The sequence below is a fragment of the Cervus canadensis genome, chromosome 13, assembly GCF_019320065.1.
Source record: "Cervus canadensis isolate Bull #8, Minnesota chromosome 13, ASM1932006v1, whole genome shotgun sequence".
In the NCBI taxonomy this organism is placed as follows: Eukaryota; Metazoa; Chordata; class Mammalia; order Artiodactyla; family Cervidae; genus Cervus; species Cervus canadensis.
The window spans coordinates 9285106-9312621 of NC_057398.1; the positions used below are offsets into that span (position 1 = coordinate 9285106).

Genomic DNA, 27516 nt, shown 5'->3' on the forward strand with positions numbered 1-27516 from the left:
AGAGCTTAGTTTCAGGCCTGTGATTATTTCTCTGGATGGCAGTTGACACTGGCACCCAGGTTAAATGATTTCAGTATTTTTGCTGTTAACCTGCTTTATGAACATTTGAGCAGGATGATAATCAAGTTGGGTCATTGGGGTCAGCCCTGGGTCAAAGGTAAACGTTTAATCTTTCTGAGTTGCTTTCCTTATCTGTAAAATGGGGATAAAACCTTCTATCTCCCTAGGATTGTGGAGTTTATGTGAAATAAGGTAATTGGTGCCTAAAAATAGGCAAAGAATATTAGTTCCCATTCTCTTGATATTTGGAAATTCGAATTAAAAGTATTTTTTAAATGAAGGGTTCACATAAATAGTACAACTTTGCTAGTGTAAAGTATTAATTATTTATAATCAGATCTCAGATATGATTTATGTGCACTGAGGTGAAGCCATACATCAGCATAAGTGTGGATATGGAAATAGGGTAGAATGACTTTTTAAAATGTTGAATGCTATAGTTAGAAGTTTTTTTTATCAAGCAAAGAAATTGAATTAACCAGTAGAATTACACAGGTGTGCGTCTCTCATAGGAGACAGACTGTAAATGGCAAAGAACAGAATGAAACTGGTGTTGAGATTAAAGTCCCCTTCAGATGAGGTAAAGAATTTCCCAAATTTCCTCAGTTTCTTGGTTGTTACATTCTTAAAAGTTGGGTCCTCCTGGAGGTATTGAGGCTTGTAATAGTGGTGTTCATTTGAAGTGTTCCCTTATCTATAGGGAACATTTTTTGTTTTTGTTGTTGTTTTTCTTGATATATGTGGTCACAAAGAGTCGGACATGACTGAGTGAACTGATGTGGTCTTTTAGGGTATCTGGTACAAGAGCACTGACATGATTTGAAATTTCCTAACTAATGACTTTTTTTATGCTGGTGAGGAGCACTACTGACTCAACTTTTAAGGTTTATAGATTTTTTTTACCCAGAGTTCATTCATCTAAACCCAAAACCCATTTTAGTAAATGGGATAGCATTAAAGGAGAGTTGACATTCACCTGAATATGTTAAAAGTGTTTGTTTACAAAGGAATATATAACATTTTAGTCATTTTACAACTATCTTCTGGAAGTATTAATAATACCATATTTCTTCTAGTCAACTTATTTTTTAATTTTTAAAAACTTTTAGGTTAGGGTATACCTCTAGAGAAATTACTATAGTGTCATCGTTGGCCTTCACATGAAGGAAAAATGTTTCCATTTAAGTCTTAACATTTTCAGAATTCCTGTTTAGGGTCAGATTTCTTTTTCCCCCAGTTTTATTGCCACCTCTGATTCTTAATTGAACTTTGGATCCTTTTATGAAGTGCCTGTAAAGTAAGACTCCAGTTAAATGTGTTTAAGTAAAATAGTGTGATCATTGGGCCAGAGTACCGTCCTGTAAATAGACTGAAATTGTCTTCCTGCATTATTGATGAGTCACAATCACTTTGGGCTGGTTGGTTAACCCTTCTGAACTTCAGTTAATAATTTTTACTTGTAAGAATAGTATTTTCCCTTGATACAGTCTTAAAGATGAATTAGTCTTTAATGAGTTAAAGACTTTGGATGACAAAGACAGGTTTATCAACAAAAATAATACATTTGGGAAATAATAGATTTTTGAATATTCTTTGAATTTTAACTTTTGTAAAAAGCTGGGGGTGGAGACTAGCTTATTTTTATTTATATGTGTTTAGCAGAGTTGTCGACCCCGGCTGTACTCTTAGAGAGTTTTAAAAAGCATCAGTGCCTGGGTCTCACCCTCAAGTGATTCTAAATAAATTGGTCTAAGGTAGGTTGAAGGCATTTGTATTTTTGAAAGCTCCCAGAATAATTCTAATGTGCAGCCAGAGTTGAGAATCACTGGTTTGACATTATCTATCTATTGATTTAATTCATTAATTGAGGCTTTGTCCTTTTCTCTAGATACTCATGGCTCATTACCCAGCCTGTTAACATTTCCTGCTCTCACTTCACCTGCTGCTATTTACTTTTCACTCTCTTAACTTTGCTGCCCCCTATGGCTAATCAGCTGCTTTCCTGAAGGGGGAGAATGCTGTTGGATTCTGGAGTTTTAGGTGTGATCTATTGGATTTTGTTGTAGTTAGCGTAATTAAAACTCCTCTGTTATCCTTTGATACAAGGTGATCAGGTTTGTTTAAGGTGATCAGGTTTGTTATTTTCTGTGATTTTTGGAGCTGTGGCTGAGTTGTCAAGCAGAAGTGAGAACATAGGAAAGCAGTTTGCCTAGTTTTAATCCCATCATTCAGGGTAACATCAGTTCAGTCAGTCGCTTAGTCGTGTCCGACTCCTTGCGACCCCATGAGTCGCAGCACACCAGGCCTCCCTGTCCATCACCAACTCCCGGGGTTAACTCAAACTCATGCTCGTCGAGTCGGTGATGCCATCCAGCCATCTCGTCCTCTGTCGTCCCCTTCTCCTCCTGCGCCCAATCCCTCCCAGCATCAGGGTCTTTTCCAATGAGTCAACTCTTCACATCAGGTGGCCAAAGTATTGGAGTTTCAGCTTCAGCATCAGTCCTTCCAGTGAACACCCAGGGCTGATCTCCTTTAGGATGGACTGGTTGGATCTCAGGGTAACATAATCCCAACCAGTTTGAAATGTAAAACTATTTGCTGTATATTCACAGCATTGTTCCACCTCTTGAAAATTTAGAACTAATATAACTACTGTATAAATTGACTATTTGGTGTTGAACAAATGAGATACTGTTGATCATAACTGTGTTTTTGGTAACGCCTTATATTTATTTAGCATCAAGTAATGTTTTTCTTGTGGTTGCCTTGGCAGCACATATACTAAAATTGGAACTATAGAAGATTAGCATGGCTTCTGCACAAGGATGACACATATTTGTGAAGCATTTCAGAATTTTGCAGAATAAACAGAGCATTTTGTGGGGGGGGGGAAGAGAGAGAAATTTTTTCTTAGAGGGTTTTCACATCTGTCCTCTAAATTTTTTTTTTTATCCTCTAAATCGTGACCGTGACCGTAGTCTTTTACTGAAGGTAGGGCAACAATGACCTGGGGCCGTTCACATTTTATAACCGTCTCTTGTCTTTGGTCTTTGTATCAGCCAGTTTGAATAATAACCGTATTTGTTGATTTGTTGTTTTGAGTCAGTGTCAGTCGTTACGTAGTGAAGTCCTCTCTCCAGAATGAGATGGTAAGATTTTTGTGAAAGCAGAAGTCATCTGTGTTTTCATATCCTGTTATAGTACCAAAATACAGTGTTGTGTGCATAACAAGTGTGATCATGTAGATAGTCACTGTTTTGATTAAGAAATTACCTGTTAGCCCTCCCTTTACACCTTTATTCAGGGTTTTTTTAAATAAATTAATTTTGGATTTTTAATACCATGATAAATAGTAGATATAGTTTTGAAACAGATGATTGCTCCTGTATTTGGGGCTTTGCCAGTAACTGGTGTGACATGGAACATTATTGCTAGGGAAGGTATTGTGTAAGATCTGTGTGGAAAAGTAATACTGGGTTGACTTCCAGATGTGAACAGCTGTATATAAATACCAGATAAACTGAAATAACTAATTTCCAGTAATTTCTAAATTTAAGGTCCAGTCTTTATTTATAAGGATGTCCTTGGGGAGATGAAAGGAACAGATTTTAAATATATAATTACTTTTAGTGCATTATTATGTAACAGGTAACACCGTGATGTATCAAAAGAGTTTTACATGACAGACTACGTTTATATGAAATAAGCTGTACTTGTCTGAGCAGGATATTCACTAATAAGCAGTTTCAGACCACTTTTTATGTATATGTTTTTGAACTCTTCCCTGAAGAAATTTATTCATGTGGGTTTTTGTGTGAGTAATGGTGCATTTTAGAAATCCTGCAGTTTTGATCAGATTTCTTAAAGAAACCTATTAGGATTTTCTGGTAGTTTGCTGAGTATCATAGGTTCACATTATAAAATCCAGAGAACCTATTTCTAACTTGGGTACTGAAGGCAAGGGATTTCTTGGGCACTCACTCCTCCTACTGGAATGGTGATGCTAATTGCATTTACTATTGACTTACTGTGCTGTTGTATCTAGTTGAGCCTTCCAGTGCTGAATGGGACCTCAGGAGTCATTCTGGTTTAGCTTTCATTGGGAAAGAGTTTTACTGTTGTTCTTTAAAAAAAAAAAAAAAACACATCTATGCAGGAGACCTGGGTTTGATCCCTGGGTTGGGAAGATCTGGAGGAGGGCATGGCAACCCCCTCCAGAATTCTTGCCTGGAGAATTCCCCATGGACAGAGGAGCCTGGCGAGCAACAGTCCATGGGGTCGCAAGAGTCAGACACGACTGAGCGACGGAGCGCACACACACACACACACACACACACACAAAATAAGTAGCTATCTTATTTTCTCACCAGAAGAGCCTTCTTTAAGATAGGGAGAAAAAGTATAGGGTTTTTAAGCTCTTAGACGCTCCCTCAGAATTTGCTTAGTTAGTGAGTAAACTGCACAGACAATAACTAAAAAAAATGTTATCTGTATGAAACCAGAATTTTTTAGTGACTGGACTTAACTTGTAGTAAAGGAGTATAAAATATTGACTCTAGCTTCAGAAATGATACATTTTTTCTGTTTAATTGGTCTTTGCCTTTGATTCACACTCACTGATAAAGGTGGAGAAGGAAGTAGCCCCCCACTCCAGTACTCTTGCCTGGAAAATCCCATAGATGGAGGAGCCTGGTAGGCTACAGTCCATGGGGTCGCAAAGAGTCGGATACAACTGAGCGACTTCACTTTCACTGATAAAGGATGTTCTAGAATTATAATTATTATCAGAAGATGATGATTATTTGAACTTATGGTTAATCCTGTGCCTTTAAACTTATAAAGTAAAAATGATGAGACAGTTTTTGTCATAAGCTCTGAATTTTGATTTAGCAAAGCTGGGTGTCTTTAAAACGATTTTCCAAACAGACTTTTCTAAAGATAAATATTTGTTGGAAGTCATAAGTAAAATAAAATATAACTTCTATAGGAATATATGCTTTTTTCCCACTTGCAGTACCATTCTTCTTTTAATTAGCCAGAGGAAAAATATTTTGTTCGCCTGCTGTGAAACTGGAAATATGCTTTGCTTTCAAAATCTAGTACAGAAATATTTTCCTCTTTGATGTTCATAGTGCTTAAATTTTAGGTGAACCATTGTAGAGGTTAAAATTTATTCAGTAAAGTTAATAAAACGATGAATACTTTTTCTTTTGAAATGTCTTTAGGAACTTGTGGTCTGGTGGGGTACATCTAGACATGTAAGCTGGTGGTTTCAGTTAGCGACAAGTGTTGTGATAAGAGTAAGCAGTAAAAGCCTAGGGGAGTGTCTGAGGGACCCAACTCAGTTTTGTGTGTGAGGAGAGATCAGGGAAATCTCCCTGGAGGAAGTGATAGGTAAGCTGAGACTTGCAAGGCTAGACGTATTAGACCAAGACAGATGGGTTCTAAGAGGCCTGTCAAGGACAACGTGGGCATCCTTAGAGGTAAGTAAGTGGCTGTGATGTAATTCATCTCTTTGCATGCTCATGGGCTGTGGCCATGGGATTCTCCAGACAAGAATACTGAAGGGGGTTGCCATGCCTTCCTCCAGGGGATCTTCCTGACCCAGGGATTGAACCCTGGTCTCCCGCATTGCAGATGGGTTCTTTACCATCTGAGCCACCAGGGAAGCCTGTGACTTTGATAAAGAATGTTAGAATAGGGAACTGGCTAGAGAAGAGATTGGAGCAACATGTAGGATCTAGGTAACAGCCTTGATGCTGTGTCCTGCAGTTATTCCTGACAGTAGTGTGAAGAATGTATTGGGAGATGACAGTGAAGAATCCTAGTTAATGCTGGCACAGTAATACAAGCAAGAGATAATGGTCTCCTTGTCTAAGTGGGGATGAGTGGTATCACAGCAGGGGCTTGGAAAGAGGAAAAATCAATGATGATACATTCCTGACTTGGGCAACTAGTTGTATGGCAGCAGTTTACTGAAAGGGAAAAAGAGTAGAAGATCATATGTGGGAGAAGATAGTGGTTCTACATGTGGGACAGGTTGAACTACCTATGGAAATAGAAGTGAAGAGTCAAATAGGAAATTAGATATTTGGATCTGGAGCTAAGTAGAAAGAGCTGCGCTAGGAATCAGCATTTAGAAAGTTTAGATTAAAGATGGTTTTTGAAGAGATGCAAGTAGAAGCAACTGCCTACTGGAAATGTATAGACCAAGAAAAGGGCAAAGAATATCATCATTTAGATGATGATCAGAGGAAAAGGAGCAACAGCTTGAGTGGAAGATAGGAGAGAGTAGGGACAAGGTGGTCAAAGGAAGAAAATGTTTTTAAATAGGGGTGGGGTTAGCAGCAGTCAGAAGAGCTGCTGACAGGTCAAATATATAAGAACTGAAAAGCTTCCATGGGTTTGGTAGTCTTCAGGCATCACTGGTGACTCAAGATGCATTTCAGAGGGTTGATGATCTTGAAACCAGAGTTCTCTAAGGTGGGGAGTGAATGGAAATGGAGAGCCAAGTCAGTAAGTATGGGCATCTCTTTCAAGAAGCTTGACAATTAAAAAAAGTATCACTCAAGCTGCTGGGTGGAGAATGGATTGTAGCAGAACTAGATTTTTAGAAGGAGGACCAGTCAAGAGTTTGTTTTAATAGGCTAGATGAGATATGATATGGCTAGGGCTGGGAAGGTAGCAGTAAAGATGGAGAAAAAGAGATGTGTTCAAAGTACAGCTAAGCTGGGACCTGTCAATGAATTGTATAGAGGAGATGGACAGACAAAGGTAGGTTATAGTCTGCCTTTAGACTAGAAGTTGAATACTTTAGGACCTAAGATCCATAACTTCCTTCCCAGTATTTAGGCAGTTAGTGCTTGGTTTTAATATTTATTGAGTGAAATAATGAAGCAAATGCTATTGATTGATTTAAAGAAAAACACCATTTTGTGCCATGCAGTAATTTATAATTTTATAATGATTTATAATGGAGTGCTAGTTTACATACAGCTCCAAATTGAGCATTTTGTTGATGAAGAAACCAAAACATATAGGTTATATTCTTGTGCAAGTCATTTATAACTTCATCTTCTCAATTAATTCCTCCTCTTTAATGTGAAGCTGAAGATATGTATTGTCTGCAGTAAAGCAAAATTAGCACTTTATTTTTTAATTTTTAGCACTTTATGTTCTAACAGTGCAAAGGAGAAATAGTTGAAAGCCTTACAAGAAAGATACTGATTTCTTACAGGACCTGGGCAGGTAGGCCAGTACTGAACATAGGTTTATCCAAGACCCTGTAAAGCAAAAGATCTTTACGTTTTAAATTCTTCTGGTATAAAAATGCTTTGTTGATCTTCTTTGCAGATCTTCCTTTTAGCACAGTTCTTCCATTTTTTAAGTAATGTAAAGTTTTTCTGTAGAAGAAATTGGAGAGTATCTGTTTTATGAATGAGTACTGAGAAGCAAGATGAAGTGAACTTTTAAATCGGTTAGAACATTTGTGTCAGCTAGATTTATAATTTGGTGTCTCTACTCAGTTAAAAGTTATAATCTGTAATTAGCAGCTTTGAGGAATTATGGAATTGTTATGGGATATCACAAACTTATTAGATTCTGTCCGCTTATTTTTTCCTCTCTGTTCCCTGCTAACACATGCTACGTACAAATAATTTTTGAAAAATTTTTTTTTACCTGTGACCACGTTAACATTGTACTTTCTAATCATTATTTCCCAATTCAAGGAAGGAAAATAAATTGGAGTCAGATAACTGAGACTTGAATATAATAAAAGTCAGTTGGGCCAATTCATCTTATCACTTGACTGATATTATTCTCCTGCTAAATTCCCCCCAAAAACTGAAATTAGACAATATGTCATCTCATTAAGTAGTTATCTACATACATTTGTGCTCCCAGACTAAATTTGAATCCGAAGTGGAAATAAAGTAGCAAATGTAACAGTGAAATATTTTTAAGGTGCATTTAATTTTCACAATTGTGTTTTCTTAATTTCTATGATTCATGTAAGACAGGTTAAAAAAATAACCCAGCTTTTATCTACCTACCAGATACCTAGGCACTGATTTTGGTACTTCATAAAGTTTGATAATTCTGTTTTTAATTTGTACCACCTGGGTAAGCTTACACATAACATATTTTAATATTTTGAGAACTGGTTTTAAAAAAATCTAGAAAAGTAGTTTCTCCTGTGGAATAAGAATGACTATTTTAGGATACAATACTTGCAATGAGTCATGAGTAATCTCAGTTTTCATGGTTTTCTAAAATAAACTCATTTAAAGACTGTGCAATGAGAAATATCATATTCTTAACTTCCCTATTTTTTGTATAATGGCTTTATTATTTTTGTATAAACTTACAGACTCACTCTTAAAAAACAAGCCAAAAGAGAGTCTTAAAAGATAGAAAGTAAAAATCCCCAGCCAGAAGAAACTTCTAAAATTTTGAGCATCTTCTTAGATTTTCCTATTAGTGAGATCATATAATGTATGCTGTTCTATAATTCATTACTTTGACTTTAATAAAATATTATAAATAGCACATTTCTGAAACAGTGAAATCTGTTTAGAATTGTTTCTGAATATATTTTATTATTTTTGGAAATGCTGAGTCAAATAATTTTAAACCTTGATTATGAAAATTCCTTATATTATCCATAAAAGGAGAGGAAATAATTTCTAAGAGTAGTGGTACTTTATTTTAGGGAGATTATACATGGATCTCGTAGTAAATCTAATTAAAGGAATCCATTATCTTTTCAGAAAATATATACAGTATTTTATATATAATTTCAGGGTCCTTGAATTGTACTACTGTCACCACCACCCTGAAGCCCATCTCTGGTCAGATGAGGAGGGGAATGGGTAGGGTGTTTTGTGGACTACCATAGGCCTTGCTCTGGAAACTTCAACAACCCTGTTAAAGTAGGTAATCCTTTTTCTTAACACAATAGCAGGTGTTTCTCAGGGAGTGCAGGTAGGGTTAGCTAAAAGACGAAACTCATCACAGCTATCAGAACCATCTATAAAAATGCTTAATACTTCTTGTTCCCCAAAGGCCCCAAATGAAACAGTTCAGTTCAGTCAGTCACTCAGTCGTGTCCGACTCTTTGCGACCCCATGAACCACAGCACGCCAGGCCTCCCTGTCCATCACCAACTCCCGGAGTCCACCCACACCCATGTCCATTGTGTCGGTGATGCCATCCAACCATCTCATCGGACTCTGTCGTCCTCTTCTCCTCCTGCCGTCAATCATTCCCAGCATCAGGGTCTTTTCAAATGAGTCAGCTCTTTGCATCAGGTGGCCAAAGTATTGGAGTTTCAGCTTCAACATCGGTCCTTCCAGTGAACACCCAGGACTGATCTCCTTTATAGGATGGACAGGTTGGATCTCCTTGCAGTCCAGGGGGCTTTCAAGAGTCTTTCCCAACACCGCAGTTCAAAAGCATCAGTTCTTCAGCATTCAGCTTTCTTTATAGTCAACTTTCACATCCATACATGACCACTGGAAAAACCACAGCCTTGACTAGACAGACCTTTGTTGGCAAAGTAATGTCTCTGCTTTTTAAAATGCTGTCTAGGTTGGTCATAACTTTCCTTCCAAGGAGTAAGCGTCTTTTAATTTCATGGCTGCAGTCACCATCTGTGGTGATTTTGGAGCCCCCCAAAATAAAGTCTGTCACTGTTGCACTGCTTCCCCATCTATTTCCCATGAAGTGATGGGACCAGATGCCATGATCTTAGTGTTCTGAATGTTGAGCTTTAAGCCAACTTTTTCACTCTCCTCTCTCACTTTCATCAACAAGGGTGCTTCTAAAAACCTTTACTGTATTTAATGAATAGTAGGCTTTATAATCAAATTAAGCAGATGATAGAGATATTCCATTTATTCTCCTAGGAGTCTGTTTTTCAGTATTCTGCTTCTCAAGGTTCTACATGCCAAGAAATCCATCTAATATGCCCCACTAACTTATCTTCCTTTCTTGTTCTTATCTACTTTAAAGTGGTTTTTTAATTTAAAAAAAATGGTAACAGTGAATTGTTTGAGATAAAGATTGAGCAGTTACGTCAACCCTTCTGTAGTGTAGTAATTCTGGACATACTCATATTTGAATGGTAGTTGAGTAAGACATGTTTAATATTTATGTTCTTTAAAGTTTTAGATAGTGTTCTAGGGGTTTTCTTAAAATGGTATATACAGTTGTATATTAGAATGCATTATCAGACTGGTAGGGTGCATATATTCAGATTCCTAAAATGTGATATCTACAATTTTCCCAGCATTTTCAATTTTAATGAAATCATAGACCCTTAACTAAGTCATATTTAGTTACAATGCTATGAATCATTTGTTAATAAACATTTCCGTTGTTACTTTGTAATAGCTTGATCCTCTAAAGTTTCAAATAAAAGCTGATTTTAGACTCCTGGTTATTAATGTTCTAGGGGTATTGCCAAAAAAAGCTACATGTCCTATATTCTGTGCCAGTTTCTTAAATTAGAATCTTGGATTGCATCCTCAGCGTGTCACTGTAGTGGTATTGCTGGGTTGCTATGATACGGAGCTTGTTCTATAATTTGTAGCATGAATCTTATATGAGAGCCTACTTAAGATTTCAAATATGTGAGCAGCAGTAATTGGGAGTATGTTACCTTTTTTCTTTTAAGAAAAATTATACCTATAAAACTGTTATTTCTGTTACGAGTTCTGATACCTAGACCTTCAAACTGTTCTTAGATGTAAAACAATGAACAACTTGAAATAATTTAGTCATCGCTAAGAAATTTAGTTTATCATATTAACTTTTATGAAAATGGACAAGAGAAAGATTTTATAATAATGAATATTTTAAGATTTCAATGTTCTCGGTATTTGAGGTCTTGAAAGAAATGAATGTAGACTAGGTTTTCTGATAATAGTCATTTAAGACAGTACCAGTAAAACCATATGACAAGGGAAAACTCCAAGCTATAATACTGTTCTGAGTGTAATTATTTTTATTCAGTAAACTGTTCTTAAAACCAGCCTTACATAGCCATTTTAATAAACTATTATTATCATCTCTTTTAAGAAAAATGTTATTGAAGTATAGTTTTTTTGCAATGTGTTAATTTCTGCTGTATGGCAAAGTGATTTAGTCATACATGTATATATATATATTAACTTTAATATTATGGTTTAATATTATGGATAATATTATATATTATCATTAATATTACGGGCTGTGATCAACCTAGACAGCATATTAAAAAGCGGAGACATTACTTTGCCAACAAAGGTCCGTCTAGTCAAGGCTATGGTTTTTCCAGTGGTCATGTATGAATGTAAGAGTTGGACTATAAAGAAAGCTGAGTGCCAAAGAATTGATGCTTTTGAACTGTGGTGTTGGAGAAGACTCTTGAGAGTCCCTTGGACTGCAAGGAGATCCAACCAGTCTATCCTAAAGGAAATCGGTCCTGAATATTCATTGGAAGGACTGATGTTGAAGCTGAAACTCCAATACTTTGGCCACCTGATGAAAAGAACTGACTCACTAGAAAATACCCTGATGCTGGGAAAGACTGAAGGTGGGAGAAGAAGGGAATGACAGAGGATGAGATGGTTGGATGGCATCACTGACTCGATGGACATGAGTTTAAGTAAGCTCCAGGAGTTGGCGATGGACAGGGAGGCCTGGCGTGCTGCAGTCCATGGGGTCGTGAAGAGTCAGACTCGACTGAGTGACTGAACTGAAACTGATTATGGTTTATCACAGAATATTGATTATAGTTCTCTGTGCTATACAGCATGACCTTGTAGTTTATCCATCCTATATATAATAGTTTGCATCTGCTAATCTCAAACTCCCAATCCTTCCCCTCCCCACTCTCCCCTTCCCCTTGGCAACTACAAGTCTGTTCTCTTTATCTATAGCCTGTTTCATTTAATATGTTCATTTGTTTCATATTCTAGATCCCACATGTGAGTGTTATCATAGGATACTTGTCTTTCTGTTTCTAATGTACTTCATTTAGTACAGTAATCTCTGGGTACATCCATGTTGCTTCAAATGGGATTATTTCATTCTTTTTATGGCTGAATAATATTCCATTGTGTGTGTGTGTGTGTGTGCGTGCGCGCGTGCACACGTGCATGTGTGTGTATATATAAAATACTACAGCTGCTTTACCCATTCATCTGTTGATGGGCAATTTTGATTGTTTCCATGTCTTGGCTATTGTAAATAATGCTGCTATATGAACATAGGTGTGCATGTATCTTTTCAAATTAAAGTTTTGTCTGGGTATATACCCAGCAGGGAGATTGCTGGATCATATGGCAATTCTAGTTTTTTGAGGAAACTCCATACTGTTTTCCATAGCAGCTGCACCAATTTACATTCCCATCAACAGCGTAAGAGGGTTCCCTTTTCTCCACACCCCCTCCTACATTTATTATTTGGACTTTTTGATGATGGCCATTCTGACCTGTGTGAGGTGGTACCTCATTGTAGTTTTGATTTGCATTTCTCTAATAATTAGTGATGAGGAACATCATTTCATGTGCCTTTAGGCCATCTGTATGTCTTTGGAGAAAAGTCTACTTAGGTCTCCTGCCCATTTTCCAGTTGTGTTGTTTTTTTGTTACTGAATTATAGAAGCTGTTGGTTTAATATTTGTTTATTTTAGAAATTAAACCCTTGTTGGTTGCATCATTTGCAAATATTTTCTCCCACTCCATGGGCTGTCTTTTCATTTTGTTTATGGTTTCCTTTGCTGTGCAAAAGCTTATAAGCTTGATTAGGTCCTGTTTGTTTTTGCTTTTATTTCGGTTGCTTTGGGAGACTGATCAATCACTGATATTATTTCTGTCAGAAAAGAAAAGAAAGTTAGTTGCTCAGTCATGTCTGACTCTTCGCGATCCTGTGGACTGTAGCCTGCTAGGCTTCTCTAGGCAAGAATACTGGAGTGGATTGCCATTTCCTTCTCCAAGGGATCTTCCCAACCCAGGGATCAAACCCCAGTCTCCTGCATTACAGGCAGATTCTTTACAGTTTGAGCCACCAGGGAAGCCCCAATAAAATTTCTGTCAGAGAATTTTTTTAAAACTGTTTATTTTCTATTGTGATATAGCTGGTTAACAAAGAGTGTTGTGATAGTTTCAAGTGAACAAGGAAGGAACTCAGCCATACTTATGTATGCATCCATTCTCCCCCAAACTCCCCTCCCATCCAGGCTGCCACATAATGTTGAGCAGAGTTCCATGTACTATATAACTTAGGTCCTTGTTGGTTATCCATTTTAAATGTAGCAGTGTGTACCTGTCCTTCCCAAACTCCCTTACTATCCATTCCCTCCAGCAACAATAAGTTCATTCTCCAAGTCTGTAGGTCTTTCTCTGTTCTGTAAATTCAACTGTATCATTTCTTTTTAGATTCTATATATAAGGAATGTCGTACAGTATTTCTCTATCTATGTCAGAGAATGTTTTGCCTGTGTTCTTATTATTAACTCTTACATGATGGTTTTTAATTTTCATTTACATGTTCCATGAAAATTTCCAATTTAGTATGCTAAATTAGTATAGGCAACATAAAGACAAAACAAGAATATTCTAAGCATCTGTTGTAAACATACATTTATGGTGGAATGAAGTTTATGTGATTATTATGTGTATATGATCGTTAAACTGTAATTGATCTTTAAACTTTTACTATCTTTGAATAATATCTTAGGTATTTGACATATAAAAGTATTTTAGAGATCAGGACTGGATTAAATTTTTTTCCATTTATTTTTATTAGTTGGAGGCTAATTACTTTACAATATTGTAGTGGTTTTTGTCATACATTGACATGAATCAGCCATGGATTTACATGTATTCCCCATCCCGATCCCCCCTCCCACCTCCCTCTCCACCCGATTCCTCTGGGTCTTCCCAGTGCACCAGGCCCGAGCACTTGTCTCATGCATCCAGCCTGGGCTGGTGATCTGTTTCACCCTTGATAATATACATGTTTCGATGGGGTTCTCTCTAAACATCCCACCGTCGCCTTCTCCCACAGAGTCCAAAATTCTGTTCTGTACATCTGTGTCTCTCTTTCTGTTTTGCATATAGGGTTATTGTTACCATCTTCCTAAATTCCATATACATGCGTTAGTATACTGTAATGGTCTTTATCTTTCTGGCTTCCTTCATTCTGTATAATGGGCTCCAGTTTCATCCATCTCATTAGAACTGATTCAAATGAATTCTTTTTAATGGCTGAGTAATATTCCATGGTGTATATGTACCACAGCTTCCTTATCCATTCATCTGCTGATGGGCATCTAGGTTGCTTCCATGTCCTGGCTATTATAAACAGTGCTGCGATGAACACTGGGGGTGCACGTGTCTCTTTCAGATCTGGTTTCCTCGGTGTGTATGCCCAGAGGTGGGATTGCTGGGTCATATGGCAGTTCTAATTCCAGTTTTTTAAATCTCCACACTGTTCTCCATAGCGGCTGTACTAGTTTGCATTCCCACCAGCAGTAGGTCTGCTTTTCTTGAGTTTCCGTAATTCCTGGATTCCATTCCTTTCCCTCTCTCCCTATTGCTGTGTCATGTCCTCAGAATTTCCTGTGAAAGGTTGTTTGAGGGTGCTAAGTTTTCCAAGGAGTTGCATGTCTGAAAGCGCCGTTTTTGAACCTGTATACCTTGTTGATACTTGGCTAATTACAGCGCTCTAGATTGGCATAAGAATTCTAATGGCAGAGTCCCATCATATGCTGGCTTCTTCCTTGCTGGTAAGAAATCTGGTGGAGATCTGCCTCTGGTTCTTTTGTGAGTGACTTTTTTTAATTTGAAGGCTTTTAGTCTTTTTACCTGGGCATCTGAAATTTCAGTGTTAGCTAAATTATCCCTTTGTTTTGGTTTTGTGATTTTTTTTTTTCTGTTTATTTAGTTTTCTTTCATGTTAAGGTCTTTTCCTTGAATATCTGGTGATTCTTTATAATCTATTGATATGTATGAGTGAACAAAAAAATGACTTTAGAAGTTGGGTGGGATTTATTAATGGTCTAGTTTTGTTTACAGTAATTGGGCAGGGAACTAGTTAAAAGCTAAAATGTATGAATATTTCTCTGGGACTGTTTGGTTTCTTTAGGAGCAACTTTCCAAGTTTGGTTTTTCTTTGTGTTTGCTTTTTTTTTTGGTGGCAGCGGGTCTTTTTGTTTTTTCCTGGAGCATGAATGACTGTCTTTTGGAATGGGGTAGTAAACTGTTTAGCACATAACAGCTTTATATACTGCCGCTCCCCCCCCCCCCCCGCCATTTTCAGTTCAGTTCCCATCCTCTATTTCACCTGGCTTTTCTGATCTGGAGTTCTGTAGGAACCTCACCTGTAATCCCTTTTTCTGTTTATTCTAGGATGTGACTTCCTCTCTTTTAGTTTTGTCACTTACCACTTCATATACTTTAAATTTTCTAGAAATTTGACTAAGTCTGTTGCATAGGGGACCATTCTTCTATTCTCTTTGATATTGTGAATTTCTCTCTCTCTCTGTCTCTGGCCTAATCATTTACAGTAAAGGGAAGGAGATAAACAAATTTGCCATTTTTAAGTAATATGCATTGTGATCGCTAAGTGGGTGAAGATGTAGAAGATAGCTGTTAAAGGAACACTTGATATTTCAAAGACAGTAGTCTTATACTTACTCTCTTTTCATTCTAGGTAATTTGAATCCCAGTTTCTTTTCAAGCATTCTTTGTGATCTTGGGCATACTATGTAGTGTGAGGTCTTATAGTATTAATACTTTACATATTGTAGAGCTGTGGTTTTCAATTTGTTTCTTGACTGAAAACTGTAATAAAAAACACATTTTACTTTACAGCTCAGTTCTCATATAGTGTTTCATAAAATAACACTCTTACATACAATATGCTGATATTTTATATTTGTTTTTAAATTCTGGTTGTGACCCTTGATTCTGTGTCTACCTAAGGCCATGCAAGGATCTCAGTAGCGGTGAGAATTTTTTAGTGGGATCAAGTTTCAGTCATAATAAAATAGAATACAGTTAAGTTTTTTAAAAATTCATCTTTCAGCCAAATTTAAACTAATTATGTGTTTTGCAAGACATACCTGATTTTTAGATGATTCCTTGATCATGTAGCTTTTCTTGTATCTCTAATAATTTACATGAAGAGCTTCTTATATTGGGGATTTAATAATATTTTTTAAAAGAGCACAATATCCTTACCTCTGATATTGATAACAATATCAGAGGTATTTTGAAGCAATGACAATAAGTATGACTATATTGATATTTCAAGTCTATTACATTGGCCTAGTAAAAATACTCAAGTAAAAACAATATGTGACCTTACCACCTGAAATTAAGACATTGCCATATTGAAACACCACTGAGTATGCTTCATTTGCAAGCATGCTTGTAATAGGGAAACTGAAGTATAACATGATCAATGTAGACACTGTCAGTACTTTTTACATTTAGTGAACAAAATTATTATACATTCTTTTTCTCACAAATTACTTTTTACTCATATTTATGAAATACAGCCAGGCTGTCGTCTTATTTTTTCCGCTTATTGAAATAAATTTTTTGTCTCTTTTTCTTATGAGAAAATTCTGAAAATTGATGTTTCAGAAAGATCCCTAAGACTTAGGCTATATTAAACATCTGCAAGTGCAAAATATTTTCTAATTTTTGAATGATGTAAACATTGATCTTTTCTTACTAGGATAACCATTATAAAAATGTTTTTGACCGATGTAAAAATGTTACATGTCTTGAACCTAGAAGTAGGCCAACCAACAGTAGACAGGAGCATCCTCTCTTCTCTCACTTAAACCTTTTACAATCTGATCAACTCTTCCACCATTGTTTTACCTTGGCTTCCAAGAGACTCAACACAAAGTGCTTAAATACAGCAGTCAAATACCTTGTATAGCTTTCCTCCTTTTAATTAATCCTGATTTTATTTTTAATTGTTCTGTTTATATTTAATCTTGCAAGCACTCTCAAATTCTTTTTGACTCCAGGTTATATAGAAAATAGATTGTGTGGGTGTGTATATGTGTGTATATATGTGTGGTAAACAGCAATATCTTTTACATTTGTTTGTTGCCTGATAGCATTATTTTTTAAGGTTTTATATCTTGCCTTTTCAACTTGCTTCTAAGCTCTTGAAGACAGGAAATCATCTCTAACTTTCAAAACTAGCCTCAAAGGACTGCTTTAAAAGTTAAATAAATAGACATAGGAAACACTTAGAATTGTATTTGGCATGAAGGAAGTGCTAATGTTTTGTTATGTAGCACGCAGACTCTCCATAGAACATGTACTTATAGGAGGGGTTTAGGTAAGAAAAGATTTTTCTATTCCCCAGTACCTACAAAAATTTGAGGACTGGACATTTCTATTTTAACTCAGTCCAAACAAGTTGAAATGTTAACTTCTTTCTAAATACATCTAATGTTTGGTAAAATCCAAAGGTGACCTCTCCCATCCAAATATTAGGTAATGCTGGGACATAATTCTGGAGGAGAAAGCAACTTGAAAGAAGTCTTTAGACTAAGTAGCACATTACTGAATGGAGAAGCTATGAAAAACATGAATTTCTTCTGAGAGGAGGTTGAAGAGATAGGTGCCCAGAAAAAGAAACTTCCTTTTTATATGTAACATGTTCCTGAATCTACTATTTGCTAGTCTTGAAGATCATATTGTGTCTTCTGACATGTTAGCGGTAGGCTACTAGCCTGTTATGTAAGAGAACCCCATGGACTTTAGCCCACTAGGCTTCTCTGTCCATGGGATTTCCCAGACAAGAATACTAGAGTGGGTTGCTATTTACTCCTCCAGGGGATCTTCCTGACCCAGGGATTCAACTCGAGAATCCTGCATTGGCCAGTGGATTCTTCAGCACTGAGTCAACCTGGGAAACCCTCTATATATCCCATGTTAGTAGTAAAAGAGATGAAAAAGAAAGCCTGCTCAATGAATGATCCTTGCCCTTGAGGAACCTTCTCTGAGTTGGAAAGACCCCTTGGAGTAGGGCACTAGTAGGTGGTGGTGATGGTGGTTGTTTAGTCTCTAAGTCATGTCTGACTCTCTTGCGACCCCATGGACTGTAGCCCGCCAGGCTCTTCTGTCCATGAAATTTTCCAGGCAAGAATACTGGAATGGGTTGCCATTTCCTACTCCAGGAGATCTTCTCAACCCAGGGATTGAACCTGTGTCTCTTGAGTCTCCTGTGTTGGCTGGCAGATTATCACCACGTCATGTGGGAAGCCCTAGGATGTCACAGCTATAGTCTAAATGATGAATGTGTGAGTCATTAAAGTGGCAGAGGGAGTGACAAGAAGAGGACAGATTCCAGATAAAGAAATGGAATCAATAATATTTAATGATTTATTATGGGTAGTGAGAGAGGAGGAACGTAAAATTTTATTCCTGGCATGAATAATGGGATTATATGGTAAATTTCTCAGTAGGCTTGTGAGAGAAATTTTACTTTATGTATGTGAATAGTTTCTACACAATAGTAAACATATGAAGGTAACTTCTGAGTAGGTCATTTCTAAGTTTCTCTTTATTTTTATTTATAGATGCCACCTCAAATGAACAGCAAGAGCTTTTCTGTCAGAAGTTGCAGCAGTGTTGCATACTGTTTGATTTCATGGACTCTGTTTCAGACTTGAAGAGCAAAGAAATTAAAAGAGCAACATTGAATGAACTGGTTGAGTATGTTTCAACTAATCGTGGTGTAATTGTTGAATCAGCGTATTCTGATATAGTAAAAATGGTAAGCTTCTAGACTTTAAGTTCCTCAGATTTATATAAATTCAAGTAAGATCTGAGGTGTAATTATAATTTCATGAGATTGATTTTTAATAAATGTACGATAGTTGATGTACTCAAAAGAATGTTTTTTTAAAATGATCCATTTGAAAGATACATTCCAGTGATGCTGTCATTGCTTTATAATAGTTTGGAAATTCAGTAGCCACAATGACTGGTGGCTACCACATTGGAGAGTGTGGATATAGGGCTTAGGAGAAAGACGTAAGCTCAAGATTATATGGGTTGGTAATTAATGTCATGCAGCTGAATGGAGAAAGAAGATCTAAAGGGGGAAGAAAAGACTAGTGAAAAAATATGGGGCTCTCCATATCTCAGAAGTAGATAAGGGAGTCAAATCTAAACCACTCTTATTTAGGACATTTTGATATCATACATGTAGATTCTGTAGCACTGAATTGTAATCAAAACTCAGGACCCTTAAGTTAAATGATATAAACAAACATTTGAAATATCTGATGTGAAAAAAAAAAGTATTGAAGAAAGATTGTTTAGGGTACTATTTATGAATTATTTAACCATATTCTTCAAACTGTAGAAATTTGTTTAGGACATATGATTTTTGTATTTTAGTGCATAACAAAATATAAAAAATTCATTTGGAATAATTAGAGTCACCAGGCACACAGTTTAAACTTGTGTTGGTTATAAAAAATTTCAAAAGAGTCAGATATGACTGAGCTACTAACACACAGAAGGTTATAGCAAGTATGATCTAAACTAAAGTATACTCTTTGCATTGGTCACTTAAGAAGGCTTTCTTATCTCTACTTGCTATTCTCTGGAACTCTGCATTCAGTTGGGTATATCTTTCCTTTTCTCCTTTGCGTTTTGCTTCTCTTCTTTTCTCAGCTATTTGTTAGGCCTCCTCAGACAACCACTTTGCCTTCTGGCATTTCTTTTTCTTGGGGATGGTTTTGGTCATCACCTCCTGTACAGTGTTACAAACTTCCATCCATAGTTCTTTGGGTAGTCTGTCTACCAGATCTAGTCCCTTGCATCTATTCATTACCGCTACTGTATAATCACAAGGGATTTGATTTAGGTCTTACTTGAATGGCCTAGTGGTTTTCCCTACTTTCTTCAATTTGAGCCTAAATTTTGCAGTAAGGAGCTGAAGATCTGAGCCATAGTCAGGTCCAAATCTTGTTTTTGCTGACCATATAGAACTTCTCTGTCTTCGGCTGCAAAGAATATAAGCAGTCTGATTTCAATACTGGCCATCTGGTAATGTCAATGTGTAGAGTCATCTCTTATGTTGTTGGAAGAGGGTGTTTTGCCAGCATATGCTGGGTCATAGAAAAAGTAAGGGAATTCCAAAAATAATCTACTTCTGCTTCATTGACTGTGCCAAAGCCTTTGACTACATGAATCACAACAAACTGTGGAATATTCTTAATGAAATGGGAATCCCAGACCATATTACCCACCTCCAGAGAAACCTGTATGCAGGTCAAGAAGCAGTTGTTAGAACTGGATATGGAACAACAGACTGGTTCAAAATTGGGAAAGGAGTACATCAAGGCTGTATGTTGTCCCCCTGCTTATTTAACTTACATGCAAAGTACTTCATATGAAATGCTGGGCTAGATGAATCACAAGCTGGAATCAAGATTGCGGAGAGAAAAATCAACAATTTCAGATATGCAGATAATACGACTTTAATGGCAGAAAGTGAAGAGCAACTAATGAGCCTCTTGATGAAGGTGAAAGAGGAAAGTGAAAAAGCTGGCTTAAAACTCAACATTCAAAAAACTAAGATCATGACATCTGCTCATATCACTTCATGGCAAATAGATGGGGAAACAATGCAAACAGTGACAGACTTTATTTTCTTGGGTTCCAAAATCACTGCAGATGGTGACTGCAGCCTGAAATTGAAGGATGCTTGCTCTTTGGAAGAAAAACTATGACCTACCTAGACAGCATGTTGAAAAGCAGACACATTACTTTGCCAACAAACGTTCGTCTAGTCAAAGCTGTAGTTTTTCCAGTAGTCATGTATGGATGTGAGAGTTGGACCATAAAAAGTGCTGAGTGTCAAAAAATTGATGCTTTTGAACTGTGGTGTTGGAGGAGACTCTTTATTTATTTATTTATTTTAATTGGAGGCTAATTACTTTACAATACTGTAGTGGTTTTTACAGTACATTGACATGAATCAGCCATGGGTGTTCATGTGTTCCCTTGGACAGCACAGAGATCGAACCAGTCAGTGCTATAGGAAATCATGCTGAAGCTCCAATACTTTGGCCACCTGATGCAAAGAGCTGACTTATTGGAAAAGACCCTGATCCTGGGAAAGATTAAGGACAAGAAGAAAGGGGTGACAGAGGATGAGATGGTTGGATGGCATCACTAATGGACATGAGTTTGAGCAAGCTCCAGGAGATGAAGGACAGAGAAGCCTGGTGTGCTGCATTCCATGGGGTTGCAAAGAGTCAGACATGACTTAGCTGCTGAACAACAACAAAATAAACTATACTAACATATTTGAGTCAAATTATTCTGTAATTTGCCGTATGTTAATAAATTCTGGGATTTAATTTGTTTTCTCAAGCATAAAGGTGTGTGTGTGTTTTGTTTTTTTTTTTGTCTTTTAAAAAAATTTCTTTTAACTTCTGGGTACTTCATTTCTAGTTAAGAAGCCTACTCACTCACTCAGTTGTTTAAAGCTTTTTGGTGTATTTGCAATACACAGTTAATTTTATTGGTGGCTACAAGGTTTACTTTTTCTTTTACTACAAACAATAATGTATGATTTCAAAGGCAAATTATGCCCTTCTTTGGGATGTATTCCCTTTTTGAGTTCTAGCTATGACTTTCTGCCACTTGTGAAATTGATATTTATTAAATTGTCTATTGGCTCTTCCCCATATACAGGTTTTGAGTTTTAGAAAATCAAATTTTAGATTTTTACTTTCTAAGTCTTACGGTTGTGTGTGTGTGCATGCTAAGTCAGTTTAGTTGTGTCCAACTCTTTGCAACCCTGTAGACTGTAGCCTGCCAGGCTCCTCTACCCATGGGATTCTCCAGGCAAGAATACTGGAATGGTTTCCATGCCCCACTCCAGGGTATCTTCCCAACCCAGAGATAGAACCCACATCTCGTGTGTCTCCGTGTGAATATGCTTTGCAGGCATATTCTTTGCTGCTGAGCCACTGGGGAAGCCCCTTATAGTTAAAGTAATTGACAGTTAACAGTTATTTGGCATACCATAGATGACTTTATTTTTCTGGGCTCCAGAATCACTGCAGATGGTGATTGCAGCCATGAAATTAAAAGACGCTTACTCCTTGGAAGGAAAGTTATGACCAACCTAGACAGCATATTAAAAAGCAGAGACATTACTTTGTCAACAAAGGTCTGTCTAGTTAAGGCTATGGTTTTTCCAGTGGTCATGTATAGATGTGAGAGTTGGACTATAAAGAAAACTGAGCACCGAAGAATTGATGGTTTTGAACTGTGGTGTTGGAGAAGACTCTTGAGAGTCCCTTGGACTGCAAGGAGATCCAACCAGTCCATCCTAAAGGAGATCAGTCCTGGGTGTTCATTTGTAGGGCTGATTTTGAAGCTGAAACTCCAATACTTTGGCCACCTGATGCAAAGAGCTGACTCATTGGAAAAGACTCTGATGCTGGGAATGATTGAGGGCGTGAGAAGGGGACGACAGAGGATGAGGTGGTTGGTGGCATCACCAACTCAATGGACATGGGTTTGGGTGGACTCCGGGAGTTGGTGATGGACAGGGAGGCCTGGCGTGCTGTGGTTCATGGGTTCGCAAAGAGTTGGACATGACTGAGCGACTGAACTGAACTGAAGATGCCACTTCATAAGAATCATTGTGAATTTGCTTACACCACCAAACAACACTTGTCTCATCCTATTCCCCAAATAATTTATCTTAAGTGACTGATGCCTCAAGTGTTAGGGCTTTACGTGTTTACTGAACCATTTGGTCTATCAGTCTGTTCATCATTCTTCAGAGAATTTTGAGTTGGGCTCATAATCTATTCTTTACTAGAGAAGAAGGATTGTAGCGTACTTTGGTACTAAGACAATGTGAGAGATGAGTTATAATCTAAAATGAAGAGTTTCAAAGCATACCCTTATTTCAGAGAGATTAGTATTTTTTAAAAGGCTCAGAGTAAATGAAATCAAATCATCTAAATCAAAGCATCATGGGGTATTATAAACTACGTCTGTAATGGCTGTGAAAATGTTATACCCCCATCCTGTGGAGTGTGTATAAGAATAGAGATATTTACCAAACGCTTTTGAGTTATAAGGTAAGTAAAAGTCTGGGTTAAAGTATAGGAGAAATTGTGGAAAGATGAATAAGTTAGGGATAGGGAGAGTTAGGAACTTTATGCTCCCCTCCCCCAATTTCCTCCCCTCCACTTTTTTTTTTTTTAAAGCAGAACTTTGAAAAACAAAAATTTGTAATTTAAGGAAGCAGAATCTGGAGGTAGTCTGTATGAAATTTGATGTCTGTAGAGATCAGAGTTACGGGGTAGAGAAAAGAAAGAAATGGCTGCCTTCATATCTTGAAGAGGTTTATAGGTTTTCAGTTAAACTTACAGTCACAACTTTTTTCTTAATGTTATCTTTAAAATATTTCATTTTGCATTTTTAAATTTAACTGAACAACAGAATAGAAGTCTAAATGTATTTTTCTTTACAGATCAGTGCTAACATCTTCCGAACTCTTCCTCCAAGTGATAATCCGGATTTTGATCCAGAAGAGGATGAACCCACACTTGAGGCCTCTTGGCCTCACATACAAGTATGGACCATAATTTTATGTTGACAATTTTTACATTTATGCTGTTCTTCTGAAATCATGGAACTCTGTTTTAGATTTGAGTGTCTATTTAAAGTACTAGATTTTTAATACATTTTCTTAACATTTCCTTTTCCCAAAGTACTGCTTTTCATTTTTTTTTTTACTGTAAATTACACTTAACATTTACCTTTTAAACTGTTTTAAAGTATATTCCATAGCATTAAGTACATTCATAATGCTATGCAGTTATCACTGTTACCTAGTGTAGTAGCCACTTTTTCATTACCTTTTCATCATTCACACTCTTTTCATCACCCCATATGGAAACACCCTTGTCATTAACAGTCAGTTCCCATTCTTTACCCACCCCCTACCTCCCAACCACTGGCAGCTATTAATCTACTCTGTGTGTGTGTGGATTTGCCTGTCCTGGATATTTAATATATATGGACTCGTAATATGTGACCTTATATGCTTAACATAATATTTTCAGGGTTCATCAATATTGTACCATGTATCAATATGTCATTCCTTTTAATGGCTGAATAATATTCCATTGTGTGGACATACCACATTTATCCATTAATCAATAAATGAACAGTTAGGTGGTTTCTACTTTTTGGCTGTTGTGACTAGAACTGGTATGAATGTGTAAGTTTTTGTTTAATGTGTTTCCTATAAGTTTTGACATGTTGTGTTTTTATTTTCATTCATTTTAAAATGTTTTCTAATTTCCTCTGTGACTTATTTGGCCCATTAGTTATTTAGGAATGTGTTTAGTTTCTGGGCTTCCCTTGTGGCTCAGCTTGTAAAGAGTCTACCTGCAAGGCAGGAGACCTGGGTTCCATCCCTTGATTGGGAAGATCCCTTGGAGAAGAGAAGGCTACCTACTCCAGTATTCTGGCCTGGAGAATTCCATGGACTGTCGTCCATTGGGTCACAAAGAGTCAGGTACGACTGACTTCCCTAGTAGCTCAGCTGGTAAAGAATCTGCCTGCAGTGCAGGAGACCCTGGTTCAGTTCCTGGGTCAGGAAGATCCACTGGAGAAGGGATAGGCTACCCACTCCAGTATTCTTGGGCTTCCTTGATGGCTCAGCTGGTAAAGAGTCCCCCTGCCATGCCAGAGACCTGGGTTTGATACCTGGGTTAGGAAGATCTCCTAGAGAAGGGAAAAGCTACCCACTCTAGTATTCTGGCCTGGAGAATTCCATGGACTGTATAGTCCAAGGGGTCACAAAGAGTCGGACACGACTGAGCGACTTTCACCTTAATTTCTACATATTTGTGGCTCCCGTATTTCTTTCTGTTATTGATTTATAATTTTATTCCATTGTGGTTGGTGAATATACTTTGAAATTTTCAATCCTTTTAAATGTATTGGGCCTAGCATATAGTTTATCATGGAGAATGTTTCATGTGTGCTTGAGAAGAATGTGTATACTATTGTTATTGGATGGAGTGTTGTGTTGAAATCTCTTAGATCTAGTTGGTTGTTTAAGTTTTCAATTTCCTTGTTGATCTTCTGTCTAGTTCTCTCCACTATTGGAAATGAAATATTGAAATTTCCTACTGTTACAGTTGAATTGTCCGTTTCTCTCTTCTGTTACGTCAGTTTTTGATTCATGTATTTTGGGGTCTTATAAATTATGTTTATAATCATTTTATAGTTTTTGTGTTAAAATTCATTTTGTCTGATATAGTATTCTGCAATCTCTATTTAAATACTATATATAAATGCTATATAAATTTATATAAATACTACATAAATTTATAGCCACTATATAAATACTATATATAGTATTTGACAGCCACTGTATAACTCTCTTTTGGTTACTGTTTGCATGATATATCTTTTCTGTACATTTACTTCTTATCTATTTGTTTCTTTTAATCTAAATTGTGTCTCTTGGGACTTCTTTGTTGGTCCAATGGTTAGGACTTTCCAGTTTCACTGCTGAGGGCCTAGCTTCAATCAAGGGTCAGGGAACAAAGATCCTGCAAGCCACACAGTGTGGCTAAGTAAATAGTGTCTCTTGTAAACAGCATGTGGTTGAAACCTGTGGTTTTTTTTTAATCAGTTCTGACAGTCTCTGCTTTTGATTGATGTTTAATCCATTTATATTTAACGTAATTGCTGGCAAGGTAGAACTTAACGTTCGTTTGCTGTTTCGGCCTTCCTTGGTAGCTCAGTGGTAAAGAATCAGCCTGCAATGCAGGAGATGTGGGTTCTATCCTTGGGTTGGGAAGAACCCCTGGAGAAGGAAATGGCAACCCATTCCATTATTCTTGCCTGGGAAATCCTATGGACAGAGGAGCCTGGCAGGCTCCATGGGGTCACAGAGTCGAACACAATCTAGCGACTAAACAACATTTTGCTGTTCTATGTCTTATGTCTTTCTCATTCTTCTACCCCTCCATTATTGGCTTTTGTATTAAATAACAGATTTTCTGGAGTACCATTTTAATTCCCTTGTTTCTTTAACTATACTTTTTTGAGATATTTTTTGAGATAAAGTTTCTTTAACTATACTTACCCTAGGGATTACACTTTAAAACGAGCTAGTTTGGTTGAATAGTAGTAGCATACAAAACTTTGGTCCAGTATACCTCCATTCCCTCCCCCTTCTTCTGTGCTGGTATTGTCATACAAATTGGATCTTTATGCAGGCATTTTATTGAGCTTTGCAGATATTGCATTTTTTTACAAATTGAAGGTTTGTGGCAACCTTGTGTCAAGCATGTCTACCAGCACCATTTTCTTACTTCATGTCTCAGTGTGACATTTTGATAATTCTTGTAATATTTCCAGCCTTTACATTGTTATATTTTTATGATGATCTGTGATCAGTGATCTTTGATGTTATTATTGCAAAAAGATTACAACCTGCTGAAGACTCAGATGATGGCTAGCATTTTTAGCAATAAAGTATATTTAAATTAAGGCATGTACATTGTTTTTATAAAACATAATGTGATTGCATATTTAATAGACTATAATATAAACATAACTTTTATATACATTGGGAAACCAGAAAAATTCATATGACTGCTTTAGTGCAAAATTCACTTTATTATGGTGGCCTGGAACCAAACCTGCAATATCTCCGAAGTATGCCTGTACATTGTACATCCATCAACCCAGTTTTGTAATTATTGCTTTATGTGGTTGTCTTGTAAAACAAAATGAAAGAGTTATAAATAAAAGTACATTTACATTCTTTGATATTTACCTATGTAGTTACCTTTACCCATGCTCTTTCTTTCTTTCTATGAATTCAAGTTACATATGGTGTCCTTTTGGCTCAGCCTGAAGGATTCCCTTTAATATTTCTTGTAAGGCAGGTCTATTAATCTGGGAATATCGTAATTTTTCGTTCATTTTTGAAGGACAGTTTGGCTGAATATAGAATTCTTGGCTAACTGCCTTTTCCCCTCAACACTTTAAAGGTGTCCTCCCATTGATCCTCAGGTGTCTATGGTTTTCTGTCCAAGTCAGTTATTAATCTTATTTGGATCTGATGTATGTGATACATTATCCCTTGCTGCTTTGAAAATTTTCCGTTTGTCTTTAACTTTTGTCAGTTTGATTATGATATCTCTAGATATGGATGTCTTTGACTTGATTGTAGTTGGAGCGCCACTGAGCTCCAGTTGAGTTCATTGTATAAATTAATACTTTTCATCAAATTTGAATTGTTTTTAGCCATTTCTTCAACTATTATTTCTTCCTCCTTCTCCTCTCCTGAGACTCCCATTATGTGTAGTATGTTGGTGTGATTGATTGTATCCCACAGGTCTTTGAAACTCTGTTCATT

General features: G+C 36.8%; 1 protein-coding gene and 1 pseudogene across 2 annotated transcripts in view; both read left to right on the forward strand.

The window, feature by feature from the left end:
- PPP2R5A (protein phosphatase 2 regulatory subunit B'alpha) overlaps positions 1–27516 on the forward strand; it is a 97966-nt gene that overhangs the window by 41685 nt on the left and 28765 nt on the right. For both annotated transcript variants that reach the window (XM_043486202.1, XM_043486201.1), the window contains exons 2-3: positions 18662–18858; positions 23599–23700. In XM_043486202.1, the coding sequence (XP_043342137.1) occupies positions 18733–18858; positions 23599–23700 (228 nt within the window). In that variant the 5' untranslated portion in view covers positions 18662–18732. The remainder of the gene's footprint in view (positions 1–18661; positions 18859–23598; positions 23701–27516) is intronic.
- On the forward strand, positions 2818–2918 carry LOC122452619 (annotated as a pseudogene).